Source organism: Desmodus rotundus, chromosome 6, assembly GCF_022682495.2.
Source record: "Desmodus rotundus isolate HL8 chromosome 6, HLdesRot8A.1, whole genome shotgun sequence".
NCBI classification, from domain to species: Eukaryota; Metazoa; Chordata; class Mammalia; order Chiroptera; family Phyllostomidae; genus Desmodus; species Desmodus rotundus.
In genome coordinates this window covers 21,648,974-21,670,121 of record NC_071392.1, presented here as the reverse complement: position 1 = coordinate 21,670,121, position 21,148 = coordinate 21,648,974, and the positions used below count along the sequence as shown (strand labels likewise).

The window sequence follows — 21,148 nt, the reverse complement described above, 5'->3', positions numbered from 1 at the left end:
CATAATTCATTTTCCATTTACAATGTTTTATTAGATTAAAACAAAGCAATAACTTGGATATCAATATTTTTTAAATTATTACATTTTCAGTGAGATTCAAAATAATAAAAAAACTAGCATTTAGGCAACTACTGTGTGCTCTGAACTGTGTTTTCAAATGATGGACTATGAAAGATACATTCTGTAGTATCACAGATAAAATAATAAATGAAACAGAAAGATATAATATAATGTACATTGAGTGCAAGTGTGTGACAATCTCTTTGTGGGGTGGATGGTTGGAACGTTTGCCTGGAGAACATGCAACTCGAAGCATATTCTTAAGGAGAGGAATCGAAAATCGGTGGAGAGAAACATGTGGGTAGGAAAACAAAAATAATACCTTCACAGTTTCACAGAGTAAGCCTTCATTGACTGTTTTCGTATTGGAGTGAGAAACAGAGGTAAAATAAAATGTGTTTAATTCAATCTACAGAATATTCTAAAAATCGGATGGAAAGATACTATCTTATTTCTGAGGTCAGAGACCCTGAGGGTAACTTAGAAGGTTTTAAAGTACTAAAAACATGATATTGAGTTACCTCTTTGTACTTATATTAGAAATATCTTTGTGATTTCAATTTTGACTTAAAACTTTGGAAAATAAATATGATAATAAGTTCGTTATTTTTATTATTTATTTAGAAACCAAAATATCCACATAAGTAGAGCTCATTTTATTCTTCCCGAAGACATATTTTGCCATGAAAATGACTCTTCCAAATGTATACAATAATATAAAGAACATATACTTGGGAACAAAAAATACATATATAAATAATAAATGTGTGTTTAGTGATAAGTAATAATAATTTTCAAACACAGGATTGGCAGACCCCTTTCCAATGTGAATTTAAATGAACACAACTTCATAAATGATTGATCTAACCAGAATGTCACTCTGCCAATCAACTACAATACTAATGTCTTAATAAAGTAATAAAGGTTTTTCTGAAGTAATCTGCTGAGCTACTCTTCACATTAAATAAATGTGTTGACACCTTGGCATATGCCCCCTCTAAGAGCACAGGAGTAATAAATAGGAAAGCTACTAAAATTTACATGTAAAATAACCATACCTGCAGTCCTTGCCCATCCATAGTAACTGAGTTGGCTCTTTGCATTTTGTTCTTGTCGGTCCCTTTGTTTGGCTGCTGGGAGCCACCCTTTTCCTTTTTCACGGTTGTTTGTCTTTCCTGTAAGGAAAAAGACCCCAAAAAACTTTTATAAAAATGTTGAATCGTTTTACTAAAAGAGTCTCATGGCAAATTTGGGCCCAAATTCCTAATTTGACTAATGACTAATGTGAAAGCTGTTGCTTTCAACTGGTTCGTTATATACACATGAGAGATGCACAATCCAAACATCCATTAAAGAAAGGGCGTGAAAGAAAACCAACTTGTACTTTCCTTATGGGCCCAATTATGACTCTATCAAAAGTTATTCAGAATCACTAAAGCTCATTTTTCATAAAAATGCATAAGTAATATAAGATTACAAATTAAATATTTGGTAGAGTCCTAAAATTAATGCTTACATATACAGGCCACTTGAAAATGAATACGTGTTGGAGCTTTAAGCTACCATAAAGTGACTATCAAGAATGACATGAACCTTAAACCTCGAATTCCATCCCAGCCAATCCCTTTGCTCCCCATAATAAACAAAGTTGGTTATAATTGTCTGCTCCCTGTTTCTATGTTCTCTTCTCTCTCTCTTCAACTCCACTTGATAAATGCTATCATCATTAATTCACAAACCAGCGTATATTAAAATCACCAATGACCTCATCATCACGCTTGTTGCTCAGTCTTCCTCATCTCAACTTTTAAGCAGCACTGGACATAACTAATGTCTTCTTCCCTCTTGAAAGTTTGCCGCACTGGGCATCCAGGACATAGCTTTCTCTTAGCTCTCTTCTTATTTCACCAGCTGTGCCCTCATGGTCTCTTTTGTTGGTTCCCCCTTCAGCTTCATGGTCTTTAACACTTAACCTCTGCCACGTACCTCTCACCTTTACCAACCACACTCATACCCTAAGTGACTTCATTTAATCCAAGGCTTTCAATTTCAGTTCTAGGATGAAGACTTCTAAATACTTCCTGTTCAGATTGCTCCCTTGAACCTTAATACCCTTCACATACAAATGCCCTTTCTGTCAGTCCACATGAGTATCTAAAATGCATATGAATCTCAAAATTACCCAAAATTATTTTAATTTTCAGCCCACCCCTCTTGAAAATAAATTGTATTATAGACAGTAACTCACCACCTCTATCATTATATGATATGAGCCACCATTATGTTATCTGACTGACTAATATAACCGTCACTGAATTGGTCCTTTTGGTTCCAACTTTGGCTCCCTACACTCAGTTCTCTGTACAACAGCAGCCACACTCCTCCCTTCACTCCCTTCCAGTGGCACCCCCTCCTCATTGGGCCCTAATCACATCATGCTGTCCATTTGGGCTCTTCCAGTCACCCTGCACTCTACTGGAAAGCTCCCATTTGTATGTCCTTTGGGACTGCTCCTCACTTTCTTCAGGTTTCTGGTCTATTCACTGTGGCCTTCTTTTGTGTGTATGTAATTTAATACAACCTGAAATGTGTATTTAATTTGTTTAATGCTGATCTTCCTCTACTTTAATCAAAGCTTCAGAAGAGAAAGGATAGAGAAATATATAAATTTTAACATTATAATAACAAAAAGAGGAAGTGCCTTGAGCATTATTTTGAGAACTAGTTTTGACCTTGTCTAGGCTGGGTATGAAAAATTGTCCTGATCAATTAGGAATATTTTCTATGTGTGCTTAAATGCTCCAGTGCCACTTTCTTATCACTGATTCAGATATTGTGTCTTAGTTTCTGTATTTGTCTTTTTAGAGTACAATTTAACTCCCTGTAATTTAGGAAAATATTTTTAAGTGGACTTAAAAGTAAAACCTTATTAAAAATATATCAGGGAGAGATGAATGAGAAAACTTCTTGAACCAAAATAAATGTTAATCAGGACAGTCCATTTGCAGTTTCAGGTGCAAAAAATAAATAAATAAATATACACACACACATACATACATATATACATATATATACATTGGTGTGGCTGAAAATGGGTACATATTATATATACATATATACACATATTATATATATATATATTTGTGTATGTGACTGAAAACAGATGGTACAATAGGATTTCTGAAATTCAAATTCTTTGGAAAATGATGTATTTACAGATAAACATAATTTCTGTTAAAAAATCAACATTTTAAAAGATTAATCATTCTTTATAAGATTACACATTATAATTTTGTCCATAAAAACTGAGTATACTGCATAGAAAGAATGAATTATAGGATGAGGTTTGGAATAAAAGATCCTGAAATGAATCCCAACTCTGCTACTTAAATATTATGTAACCTCAGAGACTTATTCTTTCTCAAAGTGAAGACAGTAATTAATACCTATTTCTCTAAGTGTTTCAAGTTTAATAAAAAATGTATGAACTCCTAACATTGTGCCTATATTAGAGTATGTGCTGAATAAATGAAATTTATTGGGAATAATATAAAATGAATTGGTTCTACCATAGGGGGGTTCATTAATATTACCTTTATGAAAAGTGTTTTTATATTTACAAATGCATACATATATGCATATATACATATGTACATATATATATATATAGCACTAGTTACATTAACATATTTAAATAAGTGAAGACCATGCTCAGTGTGTACATATGAAAACACACAGCTTGTATTAAAAGTTCAAAAATGAAATAAAGTTGGTGAGTATTTGAACAACTTCACCTTCAGTACTTTTTTTTAGGTTTGGGCTCTAAATCACAAAATAAATTTGTTATAATTAAGAAAATTTTGTTGTGCCAGGTAAATTATCCCAGATATAAAAAGAGTTGGAAAATTATTGCTTTAATCAATAGAAATTATTCAAACACTGAAAAGAGCTACTTTAAGAAAACCATGAAAGAATACAGAACATATAACTATAAAATATAAAACACAGTTATTGATATTTAGGCATTTTCAAATATCAATCATTTGTATTTGCTAGACAGACATTTTAAATATAGAATTCAATGTCTGGTGATCCTTGGACTCCACAAGTAGCAAACAGATTTTAACTGAGGAATATATTGTATTACAATTCCAAAGAATAATCACCATAATGAATGCAGAAGAAAAGCTGAACAGACCATTCACAGAACACAGAAAGATGAAATAAATGAAATAAAAAGACCTCACTTTAAATATGTGCTCTAAAAAATATGTTTCTGTATCATGCTGATTCTCAGATGTTTTTAGTATTTGTACATGGCTGAAAACTGCTTTCACAAAAGGGATGTTTACCACACACCTTAAGCCTGCTGTTATCGATCATTCACAAACTACAAGCAGCAAGTGATGATTACCTCAAGCACAGGGTTTTCTTCTTTTTGTCCAATCTCAGCATGAGATACAGGCAGCATCAAAGCACCACCATTGGTACAAAGCCACAAAGAAGGGGAGGGGGATGCTCCATGGCCACCAGCATCTTTCAAAGGAATCCTGCCACTTGCTTTCTCTGCTATTTCACCAATTGTCTGAATGAAGACATAGCCCTTTTGGTCCTCAGGGCTAGGCCACAAGAATTTCCCAGAAACTCTAGAATTTTGACCCAAGGTAACACTTGGATATTGTTAATATAAAAATCTCCCTGAAGTAAAAGTGTCACCACATCATTGGGACTTATAAGGTTATCAGCTCTGAGAAACCAATTGATTGACAGCTGCAAAACTATACCTTTGATAATTGTGACCTTTCTGTGGGAATTGAACATCTCTCTGCCCAGAGAAACTCATTCATTTCAAAAATGGCAAAGACTCTATGTCTTTGGGCAAGTGATGTACTATCTCTAACTCACCCTTGAACTTATCTATAAAATGAAAGGCTCATGTGATGATATATTGAAAAAATGTGAAATACTGGCATAAAATTGGCAGTAAAGGCAGTAAGTTTTAAAATAAAAAATTTGTTATAGTTTACCATTAAGTTTAAAACAAGTAAGATGCTGAAAGAACATATATGCATACTTAATAGGCACAGACAACAGTTTGGTGATAGCCAGAGGGAAATGGGGTGGGAGGAGGCGGGTGGAGGTGGGCAGAGGGAGGAAAATGAGGACATCTGTAATAGTGTCAACAATAAAACTAAAGCTAAAAAAGTATACTATACATTAAAGTAAATGTAAACTTTTAAAGGAGTTAAATATGGGTGCCCTGAAGGCCCACGAGAAAACCCTTTAATTTGGGCTGCTTACTGGCAGATGGTAGTGCCATTATTAAGTTGTGTGTATGTGTATGTGCCTCAGCTTCACTCCTGCTCCGTTCCCTTTATAAAACCATACTAACTAATGCCACAGGAAGCCTGAGGTCAGAAGCAAGGAGGCAGCTTTCTTGTATGTGCACATTCATCCTTTCTTTCCTTGTGTTATGTTAAATAATCGGCCTGGTAATTTCTGTGCAGTACCTGATCTGTTCATGCCAGTTCCAAGTAGGATTTATCTTGTTTTTGTAACCAGGTAAGTTAATTATTACTCATGCCATTGGGTAATGTGTATGTGTATAAAATTAGTTATTTCTCTAAATTTCTTGCATGCTTTGGAAAGAGAGACTAATATCAGGTGCATGAGTGTGCATGTGTGTGTAGGAGGACTGGTCAAGTTGGGTTTGGACACAATTGACTATAAAAGCATGGAGAATTAGTAATAAAAATTAAAGGTTTTTAAATACAAATTGCTCCACAGATATCCTTGAGTTTTGGTTATACTTTAAAACGACTGAATGGGTCCTGGCTGATGTGGCTCAGTGGATTGAGCACTGGCCTATGAACTGAAGGGTTGTGGGTTCAATTCCCGGTCAGGGCACATGCCTGGGTCGTGGGCCAGGTCCCCAGTTGGGAGCGTGCAAGAGGCAACCCATCTAAGTATGTCTGGCACATCCTCAATATCTCTCTCCCTCTTTCTCTCCCTCCTTTCCCCTCTCTCTAAAAGATAAATTAAAAGCTTAAAAAAAAAAGTAAATGGAATTGGAAACAATTGCTTTCATTGGTATACGAATACCTTTAGACCAAATAGGAGTGTTTTTGTTTTACTTTAAAACAACTGATAATCGAAATTTATGGGTGAGAAAATGGTGCTAAATGCAAGAAAAACTATATGCTATTCCCAAATAGTAGCTGCGTCCTCTTAGAAAAGCCCTTTATCCTGTCAAAAGTGTAGCCAATTAATATGCATTTACATATTATGAGTATAATGTTTAAGGTATGCACACATCTTTCTGTAAGTTTCCTTGCATACACTTTAACCACATTTTCAGTTAACCAGCAAGCAATTGTTCCTGATGGCGGGACATTCGGGTCTGTCTCTGTCTGTGTGTCTCTGCGCGTGTATATATTCACACACTTGTTTATATTCCTATACATGGGCTGAAGAAAAATTCCGGAAAAATATAGTGGAAAGAAACTTACACAATGATGTCAGAGGATAACAACACATTTTTTAAAGATTTTATTTATTTATTTTCAGAGAGAAGGGAAGGGAGGGAGAAAGAGAGGGAAAGAAATATGGGTTGGTTGCCTCTTGCAGGCCCCCAACTGGGGACCTGGCCAGCAACCCAAGTATGTGCCCTGAAGGGGAATCACCTTTTTTGTGGAATTATTTTATCCTCTAAATAAATTCATACTTATATGGTTATTCACATATTATAAATAATAATTTTCATAAGAAGCAGATTCAAATGATCACTGAAAGGAAATGATGCCACTTGAGCATAATCCTTTAGAGACAGTAACAATTGAATTTTGTCACAGAATACTGTGGAGGCTTTGCTTCATTAATGCATGGTAAAGCTAATACTTCACTGAAATTAAATGGAGAGCCCTCCCTGGGTGGCTCAGTTGGTTAGAGCATCACCCCAGTATGCCAAAGGTGTGGGTTCGATCCTCGGCTAGGGTACATGTAAGAATCACCCAGAGAATACATAAATAAGTGGAACAGCAAATCAATGTTTCTCACCATCTTTCTCTCTCAATTTTTTTTAAAAAGAAAAATATGACAATGTCTACATTTATTTGCAAAACAAGCCATTTATCCTGTGACCGTATTTGATTGGCATGACTTTCTATATGACGTCATATGCTGAATGATTAATTAATGCAGGTGTACTGTTTTTTACAGTGATGGACACTTGAAAAGGAGCAAGAGTTTCTTAACACTCTATCACCAAAAACTATATTTTAGTGGCTTAGAGGATCTGTTTTAGGTTTAACGTATTTATGTTTTAACTTGACAAGTGGAAATGATGCTATCCTTGTATGCTGGTCTTGGTCAAAACTCTTTGCAAAGTGACTTTTATTTAGCTCTATATACTTTGTTTCATGTGACTTCTTGTTTTTCTAAAGTTTGTCACAAATGTAGGTTGGAAAGGCTTCAAGTCTATCCCATCATGAAAATCTAAAGATCCCTAAGGACATGAGAAAAAATAAAATATTAAAATTAATGGTAATGGTCACTAAGACAACCCAAAATGTTCTTTATAACCACACACGATGTATAATGACCTATAATTGCAATTGTGAAAACCTTTTTTGCTTACGCACCTCAGGGACTGAACCTCCTGAAGTGGGCAGAGTCTGTTGGAAAAGAGAAGTTCATATTAAAGCTGAAAAAATGGTCAAACTGAAAACAAATATCAGTGAAGGTTCTTATATCACTGTTCTCCTGTGAAATAAATGAATAAACATCCAATGCATTTCTTGTCATAATTTTTTGCTTACATTCACTCATGGAATAAATATCTTTTCACAAAGTAAGGAATGCTCTAATGCAGAGTTGGTTAGTCGGTAATGCGGAATGGCTTATCCAAAATACAATTTCATCCACCCACAACAGACTGAACGACACCTTTGGCAAGCTGCGCAAACTTCTCTACAACAACACTGACATATTACACTTATATTTTGAAATATGAACCCATCTCCAAGTTCCATTATCTTTCATAGATAATCCTTACTAATTTTTGAAGTCACCTGTTTACCCAGCCCATTTATCCATTTTCCATACCAACTCTCATTCCTTCCTAAAAATACTCAGTGTCTTTTTAATGTAGATATAGCTTATGGTGTTGATTTTATTTTGTCATTCTCTAAAAATGTATTAATATTAGTAAAAAACAAAAATATAAAAAATATAACTAAATAAGAAGCAAGATTTTACTTGAAAGTAAATTTTTTAAATGAGGTTAAATATACTGAAGCTAGATTTCATGAGACTGTATCTTCAATAACCCACCACTCCTCCTTTTCTGAGTCACACTGGAAAGGTAATTCCCAAATCCTGTGTCTTATGAGACTTAGAACAAATTTGGAAGAGTTTTCAACACTCATAATACCTGATAAAGGTTTCCCAAGGTGGGGGCGGGAGGAAGGAAAGTAAGAAAATTGGATAAGTAGCTAGGAGCTGTTAGATATTTGTGTGTCCTTAAAAAAGAAGGAGAGGGGGTATATTCCAGTTTCCTCCCCAGGACCAGGCTTTGTGAGGAGGATTCTGGGAGGACCCCCAAGATGGGTATGCGACATCTGAGAACACAGGTCTTAGCTGACATCCTTACCAGATAGAAGTTTGGGAAGGCAGCAAGAAGAAAAAGAATAAATAGCCACTTCTGACGTAAATGAGGCCTCACACAGCTTCACAGATGCTTGGCATGGAGATGGGTGAGAAGGATCCACACACCCAAAAGTGGACCACTAGGAAGAGAAGTCTAGGACGGCCCCAGAAAAAAATGAAGGTGTCCAGGGATACAACTTTGTTTAGAAGATATTTTTATAAGTAAAAATAAATGTCAGGTGTAGATTTTTAGTCAAAAGAATTAATGAAGCCTATTAAAATAACCTTGATTATACTATCCCATTTACAGAAGAACCCTGTGGAAATAATTGCTGTTGTTTCTCAGATAAATTGACAAAAGGTTTAGAAGAACTTTCATTGAAAGCTTTCAGATTTCAGTAATATTCTTGACTTTTTCAGTCTAAGTCCACCTACATAGCCCTTCAGGCAATGGGTGGTGGGGAAAATATTTGTGCTAGTTTCAATTTAGGCTTCTGGCCTCCTCAAAGCCTCTTGTCATCCTACTTTTCTTCATCTTTCTCAGCTTTTGGTTGAAGCTCAGATCTGAATAAACACTTTTAAGACATGAATATGTATTTCAATCTCTATTATAATATATAAATGTTTATTCTCCCTCAAATCCAGAGTTAAGTGACCTATACTATGATTCCTTACCTATCTAGGTGTCATGGTCCCAGGGACACCCAGAGACTCTCAAGTGACCAAACTGAGACACCCATCAGGCAGCCTCTAGAGCAGAAGTCACAGATCCCTTCTACCTCAGAAAGAGTTTATGTTAACTATGCATAAGTCTTCACAAAACAAGTCAATGAAAAGCCAAGTAAAAAGATTATAGTTGTCCAAGTTTCAGAACAACAACCAAGTGCAATCTTACCTTTAATGGGAACCTAATCAACAAAAGAAAAAGCAAGCAAAATATAACCAGGGACATTGAAACTAAGAACAATCTGACATTAACCAGAGGGTAGGTGGGAGGGCATAATGGGGGGAAGGGGAGAAGGGTTTTCAGGAACAACTATAAAGGATACATGGACACAACCAAGAAGGGGTGGAAGCAAGGGAGGGAGGTGGGTTTGGCTGGGGTGGGGAGAAGTGATAGGTGGTAAACGCAGACAATTGTAATTAAACAACAATAGTTAAAAAAAAATTCAAATAGATTCTATCCACACCACCTCTATAACAATCCCTCCATAAAACCACCAAAGACATTTTAAAGATAATTGTGGGCATTTGAATATAAACAGGAATCATTGTTGCTATTCTACAGTGTCATAATAATATTGTAATTGCATAGAAATTTTTCTTTAATCTTAGAAAATGACTGGTAGAATATTTGGAGATTTAGTGTCATACTACCCACAATTTGCCTTTCAAAGATTCAACTTAATAAAATATTTATTATGTCTATATTGTTGTAAATATGTGTATATAAGCACACATATATTCATATATATATAAACAATTGATGAATATAGGTTAGGGATTTACAGTATTCATGCAGCCCAATGCCACGAAAAGCAAAGACTACATCTTGTCAGATAATAAAAATCCCATTTGAAGGCATCCCCCCGACACACTATAGGATGAAACTGAACCCTAGCAGGCACTCTGTTAGCACTTGTGTAGGGAATTGTAATTTACAGATATTCGTGTTAGCAGGCTTCCTCCTTCTCAGAGCAGAGGGCATACGGGTTATCTACTGAGAGCAAATGAGGTTGGTAGAGAGAAAGTGACATGAAGAAAGTAAGGAAATAGTCGAGATTTTGTCACTACATCTCTGAGGATGGGAAAGCAGTTGACTAAGACTGAACAACAGGATCAAACAAAACTGAGCCCTCAGCTGGGCTAGAAGTCATAAATATGTAAGACAGAGAGCCACCAGCATTGAGAATTGTTCCTAGCAACACTCAGACATCTGAGAGCAGCACTACAAATTCACTCCAAGAATAAGGGTGATGAGACTGTATTTGAGCTCACTTACAATTAAGATGTATAGGCAACGCGCGTATATTAAATTACCATGCCTAGCATCATCTTGTCCCTGAGTTACAGTGAGTAAACCATGATATCTGTGTAAATGAAAAAGAAGCAACTTGTTAGAAAACAAATTCAGATATTATACTACTTCATTTTTATTCTCCTGTATATAATTGTCAAATATCCAGGACGAGCAGAGTAAATGTTTTAGTTTCTTTAAAATTATCATGAGTGTATAATTCTAAATGTAATATATTTTTAATTAGAATTAATACAGGAACTGTGTATTTGTATTTAATCATATGTGAGGTGTGACTACAGAGGAATGTGATTGATTTTATTTAATCAGTATCATTTTAATATTAAATAGAATACACAGTACAGATAATTAGTTTAAAGGATGCATTTGCCTTCAGGGCACTTGTTAAGTTCAACCTAATATCAAAGAATTTTTTAAAAACCTATTATTCTAAAGTATTGAGATATCTCTTGTCTTCATATTTCCTAAAATGGAATCATTTTAAATTGACAATTTAATCCAAATTGTCATAGGACAAAGAAAAATCTTTGCTGGAGAGATTATTAAGCTTGGACTTAGTTAAAAATATAATAAGAGAATACTACTCACATTAAAAGGGCCATCAGTTATTTCAAGACTAAAGTAAAATTAATAGAATTATATATCATACCTATATAAGAATGTTCCTATTTTTGAAATATTGCTTTCATGTTTATTATTTCATGTAATCCTTCCACTAAACTGGGATGCATACTCCATTTCTCGGAGTGGGAAGCTGAAAATCAGAAAGATTAGCTAACTAGCCTAAGAAAATACAGTGAGTGACAGAATCCAAATACAGTGCTTTTTTTGTCTCAGGCTTTACTTAATTCAAACAACAGGAGATTCAACAACAACAACAAAATTTCTTTTTTAGCTATGTCTCTATTTTTGAAGTGATTTGGAAACCAAATAATTTTTAAAACACAACCAAGTATGTACTAACCTCGATATATATCCATTCTGCCTGAAAGAACTGGCGTGGACATCAGTATGGATTAATTGAACTGAGAATAACTTCTACTGCAGTGGCAAATTAAAGAGGCCAAATAAAACTGTTTTCAACGGCTTATTTTCCTAACATACAATTCGGTATCACTGGCATCAAAGTAGAAGTGAGAGACAGGAGAAAAGCAGGTTTGGGACGAGAACAATTAATTGTCTTCCTGACATGGCACGCTGCTGCCTCAGCTTCGGAGCTCAAGTCGTTCTTCCCTCACCCATGACGATAAAATGCATCGACCACACCTCTCAGATACAGAAACTAAACATGTTTTTGGTTGCCATGGATTTTATTCTCACGTTCAAGCTTCATAATTTGCTTAACCTTTTATGACTTTGCAGGTCCATGGGTGTGCGCACTCACACATATGAACACAGTACCAATTTCAAACGTAAGTGAGATCGAAATAATTTTAATACTACTGTGGTCTTTATCAACATCTTTAATCAAAGATCATTTCAATGTATGACAAGGAGGTCAAGTATAAAAAATATAAACTGGGTTTGTTTTCTCTCCCAGTGGCACTTTGATACATCTAATAAAATATAACTAGCAAAAATAAAAGTTTAGAAGATAGACATGTTATAATCTTAAACAGGGTCCTTTGCTTAAGCACTTCTCACCTGAGCCAAATTAAGCTTCTTACATCAACATAAATTTAATAGTAAAAATATTTTTACCAAGATGATTCAACTAACTTTGTAATCACTCACAAAAATATTCTATTCTTACTTCTGTAAATGTAATCATTTATGTGTATTTGCAGAGCTTTGGTCAGGAGATATTGAAGCGAGGGGAGTGTGAGGTTCCCTCCTGAACAGATGCCTTAATACCTGTGCATGTCTGTGTCCAGAAAGGAATTTCCTGAACTTTCGGGAAAGTACACCTAGCACAATAGATATTTGGACACTTAGGGAGCACCAAATGTTTTCAGTGAAAATGCTAAACTATATTTTTATAAAGATAGCTAGGTTATTTCAAACATAGATTTTTGCACATAAAAGCAAGTGGCAAGAATAACTAAAACTGCCTAATATTGCTGTTATTATCTTGCCTACTGATTAGCTGGTGAAATAAAACCCTAAGAAATATTATCCTTCTTGGTTAGGTCTCATAACATCATCAGAAGCCAGTATGGTTGAAGAAAGGTTCTTTGAGGATTTTTTTTAGCTTTAATCTACAATATGAATATTTGTATATTTACACATTTCTAAAATAATTTCACAAAGAACTTGTACCCTGTGTGCCCCACTCTGTGATATATATTCTATTATTCTCCTCTCTCTTCACTTCTATTCTAATCTACTTTTCTCCATTGTTTTTCGTTCCATTCTTTTTTGAAATGCTGGTTTTGAAATTTAGATCCCCTAAATCCTGAATTTATTTCAACCAATTTTGGGGGACTGCAGCATGAACATTAAAAATAGGTTTAGAACAAGAGATTTTGGGCAAGGCAGATATTGCTTCTGCCACTTGCATGTTGTGTGACTTTAGATAAATTTCTTAATAACTCTAAGCTTCACTTTCCTTAAGTGTACCATGGATATCATAATTACACCTACCTTTAGGATTAAAAGGAGGTCTGGCAAATTTAAATTCTCAATAAATGGTAACTTACTAATTTTAGAACCTAAATGATATCCTTAGTTTTCACCGCCTGCTTAGAGCTCAACAAGAAAGGACAGAGTGCACTTTCTTCATCTGAAATGATTTTTTATTGTTAAGTAGATGGGAACCAACAGACATTTTTTAAAGTGAAATATCTATGCTAGGACTATCACAATAGAGATAAAGAAGGAAAGATGTGCCCTGGCTAGTGTAGCTCAGTGGACTGAGTGCCAGACTGCTAACCAAAGCATCTCCTGTTCGATTCCCAGTCAAGGCCCATGCCTGGATTGCAGGCCCAGTCCCCGGTAGGGGACATGCGAGAGGCAACCACACATGCTTACCTCCCTCTCTTTCTCCCTCCCCCTCTCTCTAAAAATAAATGAATAAAATATTTTTTTTAAAAAAGGAAAGATGCAAGACAGGAGAGAAGAGACCAAAGAGAGAAAGCAATGGAGGAAAAGAGGAGAGATGGCTTAGAAGAAGAGAAGAAAAAGAAAGCCCTCCCTACTATTGTCTTCAACCCTGAATACCATCCTTTCCAAAACCTCGGCAAAGAAAACAATGAAGTTGAGCAAAAAAGGGACGGAGCTGATATTTAGACCACAGCTTGAGTTTTTTGTTTAATGTACATTGCAAAATTCTTAAACATCAGATTCATCCATCTTTAAAGTACATTTCAAATTGAAATGTACATGGCTTATTATTTTTTTCAAATTATTCTTTAGCATTTTTACTTTACATATAATTAATAGATGCCTATTTATGATTCTGTGTACATAAAAATGAATATGTGAATGTTTGGGACAGAGGTCTGAGTACAGTGGGTGGTTTAAAATCTAAAAAAAAACACTCTGGAAAAAGAGCCTAATATAATAGATTAACAACACTTGCTGTTAGGGCTATACTTGCCCTCAAGAAACACAAATAGAACCCATTCTAGCAACGTGTCAATTGTATTGTTAGTGTACTGCTGCTTTCCAAAAGACAGAAAATCACTGTAGGCAATGAAAGAATATTGATAATAATATTTAAGTCTTTAGGCTGTTAGGTTTTCCTTTTCATCAATCTTGGAAAATACCTTAAACTAAAGAACAAATAAGTTATGATGAAATTTGTTCTCATCCTGTGCCCCTCTAAATATCCACTGATCTCACACCAAAGCATTTTCTAACCAGGTTAAAGTCAAATTCTGCACTCACATTAGGCTAAGATTCCATTGACTTCAAATTTTACACTCACTGCCAGTCAACCTTATCATGAACTTTCATTATGTGCATGTAATTAATTGGGTCTGACGAACAATAACAGTCCTGTGTTATAGACTTTTCCCCCGACCATATAATTAGAATATAATTACCCACAGGATATCAGAATGATGCAAAACCTTTCCTCTAAATGTGCCCTCATTAGGAAACAAGTCTCAATGTACATTTATTCAATCAGTGTGAATTAATTAAAATGTTACTGAAATAAAAGAGGGCAGCAATAAAAAGTATCTGACATCTATTAAGAGACTATCACTTTGGAACTGCATGCACAGTTTATATTTAAACCCATCGGGCTCAAGTAGGAACTTTATCATGTAATGTTACACACATGCAGTATACTTAACAAATCTGAGTAAATGAAATGTTGTGTATCATCGTTTTGAAAGGAACATAGTACACAATGTGTGTGACATCTGAAGAATTCACATGGGCTTTTAGAGGCCCCACTATTTCCTGATGAATCCAAAGGGGTGTTATCATCACACAGCAGTGGGCAGAAATCACTTTTAACTCAAAGTCCCCAGGGAATTAGTTGTTCATTTCACACCTTGCTATTACAAATTTGACCTATGTATTCCGATATGGGTCAGGAGATAATGGTCTGAATGGCCTAGACTTACCAAAGCACTAATTATTATTGTTTTAAATAAAGAAAATAGCCTCGATTACTTAAGGTAGCTCAAGTTATTTTGACAGCATTTTTCTTCAAGCAGAACATTCATGTGCACCAATAAGATGTTCTTTAAAAGAGGATGCATAATGTGCCACACACTCAGATTGCATAAAACATGGACAAAATAGTAAAAGTATAAAGCAGCTGAGGGACATCGGATGCATATCCCAGAAGACACTGTGAATTCATGCAAAAATACTTTCTAAAAGCTGTTTGTCTCGGTGTGTCTAGTATGTGGCATATTGTTATACAAAATAAAAGTTTACTGAATAAATTAATAAATAAATAATCCTAATACAAAGGAATATTCAGCATTTTTCAAGAATATCATAAACAGTAGCAAAAATTTTAAAAGCTGTATGTATGTTTCAAGTAAGATACTTCAAGTTTTCAAGCTTCCTATGTTATCAAATAATTCTTGACGTTTTTAGCTTTATTAATAGCTTTTCTAAAACTTATTTCTGGTAATCACAAATAGACATGCGCCACTTTATAAGGGAAATTTCAAGTGAGCGCTAAGATGAATGAGGCCATCTACAAACTGCCAGTTCTCACATGCTCTTTGGGAGCAAACTGTAACCAATTCCTAAACTGTTGCTTTTTTTTCTAAGAAATTTTAACTCGGTAGTATATATTTCTGTATGTTTGGAAAGTGTTTATGTTTTATATGTTTGTTATATTTACAAAAATTGTATAATGTTTTACTCAGACATCAGACTGGTCTTGATTTAGACCAAAAGTTGAAAGGAATAATGGACCCACTTTTGCTCAGTGAGAAGGGAGATTATGTCACACAGGTTTGCTTAATTTTTAGCAGAAAAGTTTCTATAATTATGTAACAAAGACATGCAGCTACAATTGCTAACTGAAAATGCTATGATTTGAATAACATTAACTAAAAGGTCATATAAACTAAGGGTAGCTGACACAAAAAAGAACAATAAAATCTTACTAATAGAATATAAACAATTTTCAAGCTCCATTTAGTAGTAAACACCAATTTTCATTTTCTGAACACTGAGTGAACATTTATGATATTTTTACATGGACTGCTTCATTGTTTAAGCTGTGTTTTTTAAAAAAAATAGATTTTATATATAATTTAATATCCAGGGAAAAATGTCTTGATTCTACTTGGAATTCTGAAATACTCTCTCTAAGCTCTCTACTACCTTATTTGAAATATCAGGCATTTCACAGTACCATCTATCGGATACTTTATATAACTACAACAATGTTGCAATCACTAGTCTTTCAAAGTTTAGCAATAACTATAAAATACTTCAAGTGCCACTCCAGAAACTAAGCACAATAATAAGTTCACATCCACTAATGTTACTTCATCATCACATACTTTAAACTGATTTTTATTAGCTTACAATTAAATTCAACTTCATGGGATTGAATGTTAAAAAATAAACCTCAGTCACTTATTCATTGTAATCATTATTTGATATTTGTTACTGTCTGATGTTTTTCTTCTCAGCACAGAAAAAAGTGATAACTGATGGAATTAACAAGAGCTGACAATGTTATTCATTAATACCGTAAATATTTGCTGAGCATCTAGTACACGTCAAATTGAATTAGGCACTAGAGATAAAGAGATTAAATCCTTTCAGTGAGAGCATGAGGAAGGATGATGGTGCTGTTCAGTGAGCATAGGGGAGAGTTTCACAAGAAACAACTGAAGTTCATGTCCTCGCACGTGGACTTCGAGGCTTCTGTGGGACATCTAAGGGGAAATTTATAACATGAAGATGAATATTTGGATTTAAAGGGGTAAAGGACAACAGACTTTCACAGACATATTCAAAAACAGTAGTTTCAGTCATGAAATTGGATGAGATCCCTTACAGAGAGCATAATAACATAAGAACATAATTTAAAATGGAAGCATACATATATATATCAGAATAAAAGAATGAGGAATTTAGCAGTATAAAGTGTGTCTAGAGAGATAGTAGAAGTATGTTAGACCAATGTTACATATAAACTTTTAAATCCATACCCAAGGACATGTTTATTGATATCAGGGATGGGGGGGAGAGACAGAGAGAGAGAGAGAGAGAAAGACAGACATCAAAAGTGAAAGAGTAACATTGATCAGTTGCTACCCATAGGCACCCCAAATGGAAATCAAACCCACAACCTAGATATGTGCCCTGATGGGGAATTGAACTTTCAACCTTGTGGTGTATATTAGGATGTTCCAACCAACAGAGCCCACAGTACAGGGCAATGAGTGTTACAGTTTATGAGAACAGAGCAGCACTCCAAGTACTCTCAAATGCTGGAGGGAATTCAAAAGTGATCCTTCTTGCAAAGGGAATCTAGTAATCCTGTTGGTGGCGCAAAGCTGACCCATTTCCTGGCCAGAACACCTATTCCCAGCTGCTCTCAGTGCTGAATGCTGAGACCTCCCAGCCATCCCATTTTCTGAAGAATTACTCTTTGCTCCTAGGAGCAGGGCCTCCTAAAGGAATCTCCTATCTGGAGAAGACCACAGCTAATGAAAGATTGATGTGGGTTAGAAAAAGCCACCCTTTTGCCTTAAGTCAAGACATGGGTTAGGAAAGCGAGGCCATTTGCATTGAAGAACAATCAATCCTATGGTAGGATTGTTTCCCAGCATATCTAAGATTCAAAGCAAAGCTTAAATTCTCCCTATGAAAATTCATTGCTCAAAATATGACTTTCCCTCTGCTGTTTCCTCCCTCCCTTAAAGATTTTTTAATAAATGACACACAACTAAATCATTGGTCCATGCTCTGCTCCTTGGGAATCCAACCAGAAAGTACCACTAGATTTAAGATCAATGGCAACAGCAGTTTTACGCTATGGAACAGTCAGAAATTTGAATTATGTGGGTTGAGGAGGAAGGAGGAGGGGAATCGGACACAGTGAGGATATCTCACACCTGCCTATGACCATGGCTACAATAAAAGGCAGACAAAGGTCACATCCACATACAAATATAGAAAGTAACATTGCACAGGTGAAGAACAGCTCTTTCTCTGGTTTGGGTTCTAGGGCAGACACACAACTACGATAAAAAAAAATGAGAAGTTCAAGTACTGGACTCAAATCCTACTGCTTTCAAGTGCTACCTAACATATTATATTAGATTATACCTTGTTTGAGTTTTTCCTTTGTGAATTAGCATATCAATAGTGTTATTACAGGTTATGACAAATGTCATGAAAGGACAAAAATTAGTTGGAAGAGAGGCAAAAAATGCTAGAAGGAATTGGTGGAATGTGGGTAGCAGATGACTCAAGGATGTTGAAGAAATGGTAACCAAATGAAGATGTCTGAATATATTTGTGGTTGGGATGACACAGGAGTAAGGAAATAAGCAACTGAACACAGGTGGCATGCTGCATTCTGCCGGGACTTGGGCGTCCTTGTACAAGTGGGTTCATCAAAGCTCCCATGGGTATCGGCAACAGAATGGGAATTGACTGATTTTGTCATCACATTGGGCAGCAAGGAGTGGGCATGGTGGTCTCAACAGAACTAAACTACACTTATCCCACAAAAACAGGGCACACAGATTTAACTGAGGAACAAAGAAGTGAGCCAAACCTCATTGCATGTATGCGTAAAATTGACACACAGCAGACCTCATTTTATTGTGCTAATCTTAATTGAGCTTTACAGGTGTTATGTTTTTGACAAATGGAAGCCAAGGCCCTCCAATAGAGAAAAGACTAGGTTTTGCTTACTTGCTTTATTACAGTAATAGGGAACCAAAACCACAATATCCCCAAGGTATGCCTGTGACTCCCTTTATCACCGTGGTCTGGAGCCAAACCCACTATATGCCTGAGGTATGACTGTACAAACCAAAATTTATGTGTGAATCACTTTGCTTTGGTTTCAAGTAAAGGCTGAGAATAGATGAGTTTTAGCGACTAATAAAACAGAGGAAAGCAGGTATATAAATATTTTACAACCGCTACCACTCCTACTTCATCTGGAATCGTCAAAACCACAGGTTACCTCTGCAAAGTAAAATTTATCCTTAAATGTCTGGTGGTAAAGGGATCCTGATTTTTATTGCACTTAAAATTTAAAATTTAGAAGATGGAAATGATCATTTCTTTCCACTATACTGAAATTAGACCTGGATATTTTGCCTGCCCTAACCCAAATCTTCCTACAGAGGGCATGAGTAGAAATACCAACACAGAGGTTCGTGTATTTGGGAGCTCCCTGACCACAGTTTGTAGCAAATCCGTCTAACCAATGTTTAATGGGAAGCGTCAGTTTTGCACATTCTTGACAACACTGAGTAGTAGCTTTTTAAAAATACTTACCAAAAAGAATTTTAAAACTGTATCTCATTGTTTTAATTTGCTTTGTTGATTATTTACAGGGTTCAACTTTTTAAATTTAATAAATTATTTAATTAATTTCTGCTGCATAGAATTCCATTGTATAAATATACCATAGTTTTTTGATCCACTCATTTGCTGATGGGCACTTAGGTTGCTTCTAGTACTTGACTATTGTAAATTGTGCTGCTATGAACATTGGGGTGCACAGGTTCTTTTGGATTGGTGTTTCAGGGTTCTTAGGGTATAATACCAGCAGCAGAATTGCTGGGTCAAAGCAAATGAGTGGATCAAAAACCTATGGTATATTTACACAATGGAATTCTATGCATCAGAGAGAAAGAAGGAGCTTATACCCTTTGCAACAGCATGGATGGAATTGGAGAGCATTATGCTAAGTGAAATAAGCCAGATGGTGAGGGACAAATAGCATATGATCTCACCTTTAACTGGAACATAATCAACAGAAGAAAAAAGCAAACAAAATATAACAGAGACATGGAAGTTAAGAACAATCTAACAATGGGCAGGGGGGAGTGGGGAGGGGACAGTGAGGAGAGGGGATTACAGGAACTACTATAAAGGACACATGGACAAAACCAAGGGGGAGGGTGGAGGTGGGGGAGGTAGGCTCGGCTGGGGTGGGGTGGAAGGATGGGGAGAAAAGGCATACAACTGTAATTGAATAACAATAAAAATTTTTTTAAATTATTTTATTAATTTGACAAGATGGGGTTTTTTGTTACAATGCCTTTTTACCTTGATTGTGAGTTTTAATCTTTATCATTTTTTAAATAAATTTTTGACTGTTCAAGTCTGTCAACATTTTCTTTTTTCTTTTCAGGAAAAGGTAAAAGGGCATTCTACGAAGCAAATTCAACCTTTAAATCCATGGATGATTTGTTTTGCAATGAGTGTAAAGTAGAATTTATCTTTATTTAGTTTTCCATATGATTATACAATAACCTCAACACTTCTACTCCCCACTGCCCCTTGGCAGGTTGGATATGCAACCTTCATTAAATACATTGTCACATATAGTTCAATGTTTTAGACTTTCTACCAGTTTTTTATATCTTCTAGAGACACTATTACATTATTTTGATCACTGTAACTTGAATAAACATATGCTTAAGATTTGTTAAAATAGGTCTTATTACTCTTCTATCCAGAATATGTAATGTGTTTGTGTAACATTTATTCTTCCCAGCAAACTTTGGAATCATTGTGTCCAGCAAAAAATATTTCATGAAAATTACCTTAAGTAAATGAGTAAATTTGAAAAAATATAGTCTTTTTAGCTTAATTTGATTCCTTCCCTATAATTAGACTTCATATTTTAGTTTTAATTATTTTTTTTTTGGTTTAGGGACAGCATGATCTCTTTCCACTTTGTTGAAATTCTTCTTTTGACGACAGATTTCCTTAATCCTTTCTTGAACGTTTCTGATTCGATTGTCCTCAAGGTTGATTTTTTTTCCCTGTGCAGATACT

General features: G+C 35.2%; 1 protein-coding gene across 4 annotated transcripts in view; it reads right to left on the bottom strand.

The window, feature by feature from the left end:
- DGKB (diacylglycerol kinase beta) overlaps positions 1-21,148 on the bottom strand; it is a 532,510-nt gene that overhangs the window by 368,238 nt on the left and 143,124 nt on the right. For 2 of the 4 annotated variants that reach the window (XM_053927066.1, XM_045185303.2), the window contains 2 exons: positions 7,701-7,733; positions 1,119-1,235 (listed from right to left, as the gene is read on the bottom strand). In XM_053927066.1, the coding sequence (XP_053783041.1) occupies positions 1,119-1,235; positions 7,701-7,733 (150 nt within the window). The remainder of the gene's footprint in view (positions 1-1,118; positions 1,236-7,700; positions 7,734-21,148) is intronic. The other 2 variants (XM_053927068.1, XM_053927067.1) reach the window with 1 other exon arrangement.